The sequence below is a fragment of the Hippocampus zosterae genome, chromosome 1, assembly GCF_025434085.1.
Source record: "Hippocampus zosterae strain Florida chromosome 1, ASM2543408v3, whole genome shotgun sequence".
NCBI lineage: Eukaryota > Metazoa > Chordata > Actinopteri > Syngnathiformes > Syngnathidae > Hippocampus > Hippocampus zosterae.
The window spans coordinates 17,935,683-17,947,228 of record NC_067451.1 but is presented as its reverse complement, the minus strand read 5'-3'; the positions used below and the strand labels follow the sequence as shown (position 1 = coordinate 17,947,228).

Here is an 11,546-nt window from a genome sequence, read left to right as displayed (position 1 = left end):
ACACTTATGTGGCGGCCATGTTCACAGTGGTGATGTTCACATTAAAGGCAATGGAAAGCACTGATATTGGCTTAGTACTGTCATACAGTAGGCACTCATCTACCTCTTCACACTGCATCTATGGCTTCTGTTTATGGACAGAAATATAAAGTTTAAATCTTTATCACGAGACCATACTCTGCATTCTTAATTTTGAGAAATGGACCGTGTTCGTTTAAGTAGTAGCTACCATTCTTATTACTGTACAGGTGCTGTGATAGCATGTAGCATTAGCTGCCCTCACTGTAGAAGTCTCTCTCTTTTTTTTCTCGATATTTTGTGAGGTTTTACCTGTAGTGCTACTTCCACTATGCCCCAAAGTGGCCTCAAAGTGCCAATTGACTCAGACACGTCGGTCCTTAAATATAGTTTAGTACACATGGTGGTGGGTGGCAAGGCCAGCATGGGAGTCATTGTGAAGTGTGTGGTGTTCCATAGATCACGAAGTGTCTCTTTCCCTCGCGCTGTGACACTAATTTCGGCCGTTGATCCGTGGTGACTTCACGGGTGGCTGCCTGCTCAGATTCAAGTGCACGATCAAAGGCAAGACATAAGAGGAGGAGGGTGGTGAAGGGCAGTGTGTGTGTGTGTGTGTGTGATGGAGGGGTGGGGGATGTTGGAGAGTAACGGAAAACTGAAAAATAGAACACAGATTTTGGTAAAAAATTAATGACTGACTTCCAAAAATCTTCAAACGTAATCAGTCGGCATCGGCACAGCACTTTCTACTCTGGTTCTTAAAATATTTGTGCTGGTGCTCATCTGGGGAAAATGAGAGGAAGGGTTTACTTTTTTCTTTTTCTCCAATCAACCAAGACCCGCTGTCTTTTTATCCTTTTACATACGCAACCCTTCACTGGAATCCTTTGCAGTCTTAAAACAATAATAAGGGACTTTGTTCAACAGCAGGCTTCTCCGTGATATCTGCACTGGATATTGGCTAAAACTCCTGGTTATGCTGCGAGTCCATTGTTAATTTTTTATTATTTTTTTACATGGTATAATACATATGTTGACCTTTTTAAGGCGATATTTAACCCTCTTGTTGTATAAATCTTATTCTGATGGCCTGTTTTGTAATTATTTTCAAATATGTTTTAAATGATTTCCCCACACATATATTAAATATTTTAAGACCACCCTAAACAATATACTAACCAGCCCAATTCCATGAAATTTCATGTGTTGGCTATATTTTTAAACAATTCCAACAAATCATAAGATTCTCTATTCTTAATTAATTATTTCATTTTAAAATTGTGTTCTGCTTCTAATTGTTTTATAATGCGACAATATATGTTGAATGCGTGTTTTCTAAAACTAAAATAACCTTCAGGTAACATTTTTTTTAAATGGTATTTTGTAAAAATGATAAATCAGGTTTACAATTGCCATACAAAATAAAAATGATGGGTTGAAAAACCAAATACAAAGATGAGAGGAAATTTGCCTTCCACAAAAGTGAAATGAATTTCTCAGCTCACGACTGCTTTTTGGTTTTCTAAAACCGCAAATGGGAGAAAGAAAAAAGAAGATTTTTTTTTACAAAAAGCAACAAAACGTCAAATTTGCCTTAGTAAAACAATTATGAAATTTTGAAAAAATTAATGGTGAATAAATGTCATTATGAATGAATAAAAAAAGGAAGGGAAAGGAAAAAAGGAAAAGGAAGAAAAACCTGCCAAAAATGACCTTTCAGTAACGTCAAATATTTTTTTTTTCTAAAACTGACAAAAAGGTATACTTGTATATTTGACATAATAAAACAGTAATATGCGTTAGATGTATTTTTACAAATAATAAATGATTTCCAGAGAGAGAGTTATTTTCCAAATTTTCTACAATATTTGAGCACACTGCATTTGCCACAGTAAAGCAATTATGAGGGGTAGAAATGTTTTGATAGATTTTTTTCAAAGAGTGAAAACAACTAGACCAAAACCCTCTAAAGAATTATAATTAGTGTTGTTTTGTAAAACTGACAAATGTATACTGTCTACAATTCACACATTGAGAAATAATTATGCAGAAAAAAAATCTTACCAGTCTTCCATGGTAAATATATCAAAATTAACAACCTGAAGCAATCGTGCTAAAGTGGGGTGAGGTCGGCGCGAAACAGCCGCATTTCCCGGTTTCTCATGTCGCCATAGCAACAACAGCGATGCTCTCTTTCGCGCCTTATTCCATCTTGCTGTCGCATCATAAAGTCAGTGAGGGTTTTGTTTTAAGGTCAAACGAGTACATAGTCACTGTTTTTGGGGGCCCTACGGAGGGACGAACAATAGTCTTCTCCCGAGAGCTTCCGTGACCTTTTCACAGCGACGCAAAACCAGCGGGTAGCATTCCCACGCGGCCTGTATGTGTGACGCAAAGCATGCTGGGAGTTTGTGTACTCTACACGCCTGGTCACTCAAGGGCTTCTTGCGGGTTACGACACATATAACTCCACGTAAGTGTGTGTCTGTGTGTGTGTGCGTGTGTGTGTGTTTGTCTTTCATTCGGATGCAGCATTATACGAAAAGAATAAAACAGGGTGGTATTCATTTCGGCTACAACTTGTGTCACTGCGTTTTTTCCGGCAGTGTCCCAGCGGCGTACGTCGCCGTCAGAGTGGTCCGAGCTAGTGCCGTGTCATTGGGAAGCGTCCATGCTTGAAGTGAAACCAAGTGGAGCTTATTCGGGGGGGGGGGGGGGGGGGGGGGGGGGGCAAAGCGGGAGTCCATAACACGCTCTCGTAGCGCAGCCAAGGGAGAAATGAAAGTGTGTGTGTGTGTGTGTGTGTGAACACGGTAATAAAACAGCCCTGACAGACTCGGGCTTCACATTCCAACCAAGGGTATTTTATTCTTGTTTTTTTTTTTTTTTTTAACCACGGATTAGTCACATTCTCATTCCCTTTATTCCTCGTTTTTCATTAGATTTCAGAAGTTATTAAAAATGGATTCCTTGCACCTTGTGTATCAAAACAATTCCCAACTCAAATGAACTATTGTCATTAAGCCATTCCAGCCCCAAAGTCTACCACTATTTTTGTGACGTTTTTAATTTGGAAAAAAAAAGTTTTCATGAGGTGTAATTTACTGTAGGATTCATGTGTTGGTCTATGTGCCTTCAAGGGTTTGGCCGAGTGAATGACATCAGGAGTTGGAGTGGAGTCGGCCATCTCCTTGTGACTCCAGCTCCTTGTGAGTGTTCTCATTTGGTATTTGTGTGTTTGATTGTTTGTCCCATTTAGTAATTGGTTGAAAGTGGATTGGCAACTGTGGCTCTTTTTGCCTACATGCAAAGGCATCACCGTACCTCAATAGCTCCGTTTTTTTCCGCCACACTTCAGAGCAACCCTCCCTGCATGGGAAGGTCATCCATAGCTTTAATTTTTGCTTGCAACACAGAATCCATTCGGGGCACCTAAAAAAACTCCTGAAGGAAAAAAAAAGAATTAAAAAGGAAAAACACAAATTCACTAACTCAGAAAATTAGAATATTGTGAAAATCACATGAAAGACGTGTGGGTTTCAGCTGTCGCATTCCTTGTATCAAGGCACTCTTATTATTATTACAGATTCGTCTTACTGTTTATTGTGTATGGTAAATCGCTCCATGTACAGCACTTTGTATGCAGTGATGGCTGTTTGAAAGTGCTCTATAAATACTGTTGACTTGACTTGACTCTTGAACAACAAACAGCGTCAGAAGCATCTCGCCTGGGCTAAAGACAAAAAGTACCAGACTTCTGCTGAGTGGTCCAAAGTCATGTTTTGCATTTCCTTTGGTCCCAGAGTCTGGTTGAAGCGAGGGGAGTCACAGAACCCACGTCGCTTGAGGTCCAGTGTCAAATCTCCACAGTCAGTCATGTTTTGAGGTGCCTTGTCATCTGCTGGTGTTGTTCCTTTGTGTTTCCTGAAGTCCAAGGTCAATGCGGCAGTCTACCAGGAAATATTTATTGCACTTCATGCTTCCTGCTGCTGACAAGTTTTATGAAGATGCAGATTTCATTTTCCAAGAGGACTTGGCGCCTGCATGCAGTGCCAAATCTATCAGTACCTGGTGTAAGGACCATGGAATTACTGTTCTTGACTGGCCAGCAAACTCGCCCGACCTAAATCTACGGGGTATTGTGAAGATATGCCGGACTCAGCAAAGCAGAAGGCCCGAAGGCCACTGTCGGAGCAACCTGGCCTCTCATCACACCTGTGCAGTGCCACACACTGATCGACTCCATGTCACGTTGGATTGCTGCAGTAATTGGGGCAAAAGGAGCCCCAACTAAGTCTTAAGCACTGCACACATACATACTTTGCATGCTCATACTTTTCAGTTGGCCAACACTTATAAAACCTCTCTTTGTCTAGTCTTATTTTATTATTCAAATTTTCTGAGAGTGAATTTCTTTGAATTAGTTTTCAGATATACCGTATTTTCACGACTATTCGACGCACCGTACGGTTGGGCGCAGTCTCATTAATGGGTGACATTTCTGTATTTTACACAGACAGACCGCACTGTACCAATGGGCACAGTTTTACAGTGGTAAAACATACGCCAGCTTAAACATACAGCATGCATGCGCGCACGCTAACACATTAGCTTGAAGCATACGGTAGCATACCAAGACATACAGATACAAGCTAAAAACACGTTTTTAAAAAGGCAACGAAAGCAGAACTGAGTTCGGGTGTATTTTATTTAGCCATCATACAATGTTCTCACATTTTTCGATCAATCATCACCCAGAAATCCATCAAAGTCCTCATCCTCTGTATCAGAAAGCAGAGGACTGCACATCCCAGTTGTCATTGAACGCATCACATGCTAGTGTGAGTTGCTACGCATTGCCGAGCGGAAAGAAGGATCAGCAACAGCAAAATCAACATTTCTCTCGTGTGAAGCTTTCCCACATTTGAAAGTAAAGAACAGAGCGAAACATGGTGGCAGCGCGTGTGTGTGTAGAAAGAATTGAACAATTGTGCAAGTACCGTAATCCATCCAAAACGCCGCGTTCCCTCTCGTTGTTGCGTATTGTGGCGTAACTCGCCCAGCGCTGCCTCTCACTCTTTGTAAAGTTGTGTTTGCCATCGATCATCCATTGTTCCCATGCCGTTCGCAACTTGACTTTGAACGCCCGGTTGATGCCAATGTCCTGCGGGTGGAGTTCTTTAGTCAAGCCTCCGGGAATAACGGCAAGCTCAGAGTTCATTTGCTTGACTTGGTTTTTCACCGCTGCTGTGAGATGGGCACGCATGCCAAAAGCATAACCGGTGGCTTTAAGTTTGAACTGAGCTTCGTAGGCGTGTCTCTTTGTCGAATTTATTTTCAGGGGTTCTTCGAAACCAAAACCGGAGTTGTTTTGCAACAATGCACATTGCCACACTCTATACAAGTGTTGGTACCTGCTTGAGGCGTGCCTTTAGCGTCCACTTACACGCCCACCCTTCACCATTGGCGGACTGCTCCCCAGCTTGCCTGTTCTCTCTCTCTCTCTCTCCCTCTCCATATATGTATATATACACGCCCACCCTTCCCTGATTGGCCGACTTCTTTCCCGCATGCCTGGCCACAGTCACTTCCGCCTTTTCTCTTTATAAACAGCGTGTCAGTCAGATTTTGGAACTCGGCGCATACAAAGGATGCTTCGCACCATAAGGCGTCCTGTCCATTTTGGAGAAAATTAAGACTTTTAATGGCGCCTTATAGTTGTGAAAATACGGCAATCTAAATTGCCGTATTAAAATCTAAAAGAGGAATTAACACTTGAAATATATCAGTGTGTGTGGAATGAATGCATGCAGAACACAAATTTCACTTTTTGAATATTAATATGACTGAAATAAGACAACTTTTTCACAATATTCTAATTTTCTGATGAGCACCTGTGTATAGCTATTAGATTTTGTAGCTCACAAACTGCACGGCACAAACAAAGGCGCTCATGTGCAGATAACGTGAGGCGTGGCAACGCATGGCTGACTGAAGTGTGTCACATTTTAGCCATTCCCACCCTCCAAAAAAAAAAAAAAAAAAAAAATCAGAAAAGCTGAAATGATGAAAAACAAAACGCTGTGGCTCCTCCATTCAGTACAGCATACTCTGCATGATTGAAGCAATTATCTCTAAATATGTGTCATTTAGTCTGGAACAAATCTATGAAAAGTCGATCTCAATTGGACTTCAATTAGAGTGACCACAACAATCAGGGCAGAGGAAGTTTGATTGGTTGAAATGGAGTTTCAAAGTCAAAAGAGGCTTCAAGGTTGAGAGCTTTGCGTGATGCTTAGAAGCGGATAAACCTCACACGAACTTATTGCTTCCCGTCTTGACTTCCCTCTGTAGGTGGACCAAATGGAGTAAGAAGGCGGGGCCAAGCCGGGACTATTATAAGGTGACAAAAAGTGCAGAAAAGTGGGCTGTAGGTGAAGGCATGCAAGCAGCATGGAACGGGTGAGGGAGCAGCAGCCGTTCTGCTCGCTCTCCAAGAGCCAGCGGGAGCACCGTGAGCGAGGTGGAGAAATCGAACGCGAGTATCGTTACACGTCGGAGCGTGAGGACGGCGCCCGCAACGCCACAGCACCATCCTGCCGCGTACCCACCCAGAAGTCATATAGTTCCAGCGAGACACTCCAGGCCTTTGAGCATGACCCGGCGCGCATGCTCTTCGGCGGACGCCTCAAGGAGACGGGGCGCCAGGAGAGCGCCGAGTACAGCAGACCAGGTCAGAGACACCCCAAGTGAATGATCTTTTATCACGCCTGAAACCCTATCTTCACACCTTGGTGTGAACGCGTAGTTTAGTCTTAAAACCTCCCTTCAAACCTAGGCTTGAAACCATAACAATGGTTTGAAACCCTAATTTACAACTAGATTTAGTTGTAGACTGGACACCGCTCTGATTGGCTGGATTGGATTTGCAGATACTTTGCATTTATGCAAAATCGATCTGTTATGTCATGATTTGCCGGTCAATCAATGATGCCATTGATCAGATTGACGACATAAGACATGACGGCAAACACAATTTTATTCACTCTCGAGACGTTGTATGCCGTTGTTATTAATCGAAGGTTTCTCAGCGTAAACAGTCGGACTTTTACTTTAAGCTTTATTGGAAGACTACTTTGAAAATCTCCACCCAGTTTTGAAATGTTTACGCTTTCTTAAAAAAATGGATATGGTAATTCTGGTTTGAAACCCTAACCCGTCGTGCGTGAAATACTATCTTAAAACCTCATTTTCAAACCCTCTAAGTCTTCAGACACTACTTAAAACACCTAACCCAAGTGTAAAACCCTTACATTGTATTTGAAACATTACTTTTGACTTAAAACCTCAACCCAGGTTTGAAATCCTGGTTAAAGTTAAAACCCTAATCTGGCCTTGAAAAGTGACAATGAAAGCCTCTGTGTCTTAAAACCCTTTTTTCAAACCCCAATGCTGGCTTGAGATCCTCACACTCTCCTAGAACCATAGTTTTAAATACTAATTCTGACTCGGAAATCTACCCTGTGCTTTTGAAACCCAAGTCCTCTAACCTAACCCTAACCCTGGCTTGAGACACTGACTCGAAACCCTAACTTCCTGACCGTAATTGAACATCTATTGTTAAACCCCAAGTTTGTCTTAAAACTCTGACCCAAATTTCATATCGCAAGTTAAGACCCTAACCTTGCTTTAACTGCAACATTCCAAAAGCTCCCTGGAAATATTAATAAATATTAATTACACAAAATTTAATTGATGCATTAAAAAATGAAATAGCCAGTTGGACATAGCATCATGAAATTTGGTATGCATGTCTTTCATGAGACGGACTCACGAAAAACAGTCAAAAGAGACAGCGAGTCAGCCATTTTGACTCAAAATTCAAATTTTAGGGCAACTAATTTGCAGGGGTCTTCCCAAAACAACCTCTCCCTAGAGATTGCCTGATTGCTACTAAATTGGAGTCCAACAAAGATGGGTAACGTTATATTGCCTCTATTTTTTTCCTTCGTCATTGCATGTGAAATAACTGGAATAAAACGTGTTTTAATTGTCCTTTTTTTTCTGAACACAGGCGGCCGACCTAATTTCGGTAATTAAAACGTTCAAACAGTCCATTTTATTTTGTGGCTGTCCTCCCGCTTACAATCTTGCAATTATAAAGAAAACAATATTCTGGTTTATATGCCATGGGTGAATGACCGTTTTATGATGTGAAGTGGCCAAGTTATTTTTCGTGATTTTTTTTTTTCCAACATCTCCAGCTGCCTCAGATGGCAGCAAATGTCAGATTTCATGTATTTTCATCTTTTGCTCAGCACACATGATGTCACTTTACATTATGACATTTAAATACGCTCTCGGACGCTTTCATGTCTGACCATGAAAGAGCCGCCTCCATCAATCACACAGAAAATGCTGTAAAATGGACCATTATATGTGAAATTAGAGCAATATAAAAATGCATTTTTTGACGTGGAAAATGCTTGGAAATATGGATTGGATTGGATAAACTTGATTGTCAAATGTACTGTATGCGTAACATGCAGCACAGATGAAATTTCTTCCCTCTCAACATAAAACAAGATGCAATTTGCTGTCAATTCCATATCATATTTTAGATGCCTAAAAAATAAAAACGACATCAATAAATACAATCGTAGTGAAAATACAAATGCTGAAAATAATGTCTATGTGATTCGGCGATGTGAAGCAGCATGTTGGCTCATTGCTCCAGTGCATGTTTCTGAACAATTGTTCGTCTGTCATCATGGGACAGCAGCTGCCATGTTAGTTGGATCAAAGGTATTAAGAAAATAATGATCATTCATCAAAGTAAATGAAGTCCAATAACATAAATAAAGGAAAAAATGCAACAAATAAAGTAGGCATCTAAATAAAAGACAATAGAAAAGTACAATTAAAATTAAATCATTCAATACGTTGGAGTGGACATTTTTGAGCATTGTATGATGAAATGAAACAAATTAAATTACACACACACAAATACTAATGTATCATACATACATACACACACACAATGTGGATAAATATATTAAAAGCTAAGTATTAAAACACAGGAATACAAATCTATACAGTGACATAATCAAGATAAAGGAACATTTTGTGGCTTGTATTTAGTACAACAACACCAATAAGAACTAAAGAGGGGATAACGAAAAGTAATTATCTAGTATTTTTTAAATTGTTTTTGTAAATTATTAAATTAATCTATCAATTCTTATAAGTGGTGACTCAAAACAAGGAGAACAGTTGCTTATATATATATACCTTCTAATGAAATAGTTTCATTGTGTTGGTAATTAACCTTTCGATCTTAAAATTTCTTATTTGAGGGGTAATTGCCATTTCTTTTACCCTCTACTTCGTGCGAAAAAGCAAGCGCTTTCATTAAGTCGTCAATGAAACTGCTGTTTTGGTTTGTTTGTTTGTTTTCTCATGTTGATTAACCTTGATTTTCCATTACATGAAAATATAAAATTGCATCGTGACCATTTTGAAAATATATTCAAGTTTGAGCTTCTTTGCAAATATGTTGACTCGAGCTTCCTTGGGTGTCGTCAAGGTTTTGATTTAACGACAGATGCCCCGGCCGCCCCCTCCCTCCCTCGCGATCCGCCATTTTCCCCCTCACCTTCCACCACATTAGCGCTCGTCTCTTGGTCGTTAGGCTTGTTTTTCGCTCGCTTTGTTAACTTTTATCGCTTCTCTTCCGCAGGGCAGACGTTCTCGCTGAGGCAGCTTGGCATTTGCGAGCCTCGCCGAGGCCTGGCGCTGTGTCCCGACACGGGCCTGTCCCATCCCCTCAGCACCTACGCCCGAGGGGCTGCCGTCACCTCGGAGGGGCACGAACCCCAGTCCCCGGAACGTACCATTGCCCTATGGAGCAAGGGGGGCCGCAGCTCCTGCCTTTCCAGTCAATCCAACTCGGCGCTGACGCTCACCGACACAGAAATGGACAATAAGTCAGACAACGACAAGGGTGAGTCAGATACTCGATGCTTATTGGTGGGTGGCTGCAGCTGCAATGGGCGGGACTTTACCCCCCCCCCCCCCCCCCCCCCCCCCGCTGATTGGTGGGAGGGAAACGGCAATGCAGATGGCGGGAGAAGGAACAAACGAGAGTGTCCTTCCGACGGCGTCACCTGGTTGTTTCTTCAGCATTAAGGAGAGGAGTCGGATAAAGTTCACCCTGCGTTGAGCGTGTAATCAAAGGTGGCTTTGAGTGGGTGTTGGAGGGGAACAGGGAGGTGCGAATTGTTGCGGGGTTGAGTAGGCACACACAAGGCAACCCTGCTTGATGCGATGGTTTGAAGTGCAAATGTGATCACGGTGGAAACCTGAGACTGCATAGGGGCAAATTGAGGCTGATGCTGATTTGTCTTTTGTTTTTAATTGATATAATAATATGAATATATGGCTTTTCCTTGTTTGTCCTCCGGATTTCGCTCACATTGCAAATGTTAACTTCATTGAAGACTCCAACGTGTCTATAGAATGGGAATTATTGTTTTTCTCTTCTGAAAAGGATGTACCGTTACACTCCGTGCTACCACGAGTCAGACATTTGTATTCAAGCAGTGTTGTTTTGTAACTAGCATAAAGACAACAACTGCAAGGTTTGAAACTTGGCTCTATGTACCTAAGCTTGCTAGGTTAGCTCAACAATTTAGCTCACCAATCGCTGGTCAAATACTTCATGGCGTTTCTGCATTTAATTTAGAAGCAATTAAAGTGATAGGTTAGATACAATGGAGACCATAATCTTGAACCTACAACTGCATTCAAAGCACCAGTTGTTATTTAATCTTAGACATCAACAAAGAGCTGTAAATATAGTCTATACATAGAATCTTTTTCTGCTCGCGAGCGTGTCTGCCATATTTGATGGCAACTTCATATCAACTACAAATATGACACCTTACCAAATGCACAAAGTGAATTTGGTAAACCCACACACTAATTAGATCTTTGTAACAGATTGGCACCAGAAATAACACACTGTATGTATTCATTCAACCCCGTACCTCTGCACTGTGAAGCCGACGTGCTAACCACTGGACTACCGGGCCGCTGATCTGATGATTACACCATTACACCCTCATTCAACATATTTCAGTATTTATCACCACATTAACAGTGTGCCACTCATGTAAACAGTATGAGAATAATTACTTGCATTCTTGTAAATAATTTGAGTTGTTTTTCATTTCATTTCTAGAGGTGTAAATGCTCATTTAATTTTTAGATTTGTGTAGTATGCACTCAAACATATGTTGTGGCTGAGCATGGTTTTATGACTTGACTTACCTTTGGCTTAATTGCCGTAGCGAGTTGACTAGACTTGCTTGAAATTTGGTGGTGACTCAAATGCACTTGCGTGATTTTTTTTTTCTTCCCTCAGTGACTTGGGACTTACTTGAGACTTAAAGGTTACGGCTTGAGACATGTGACTTACCATCGTCTCTGCTGAAAGGTCACATGAAGTCTGTCATTTTGGTTTGTCG

The 11,546-nt window shown here is 41.2% G+C and overlaps 1 protein-coding gene across 7 annotated transcripts in view; it reads left to right on the top strand.

Annotated features, from left to right (window-relative positions):
- The first annotated feature begins 6,352 nt into the window (after positions 1-6,352).
- The window catches only part of si:dkey-237h12.3 (teneurin-3), a 218,297-nt gene continuing 213,103 nt past the window's right edge, over positions 6,353-11,546 (top strand). For all 7 annotated transcript variants that reach the window (XM_052064659.1, XM_052064651.1, XM_052064641.1 and 4 more), the window contains exons 1-2: positions 6,353-6,751; positions 9,758-10,021. In XM_052064659.1, the coding sequence (XP_051920619.1) occupies positions 6,472-6,751; positions 9,758-10,021 (544 nt within the window). In that variant the 5' untranslated portion in view covers positions 6,353-6,471. The remainder of the gene's footprint in view (positions 6,752-9,757; positions 10,022-11,546) is intronic.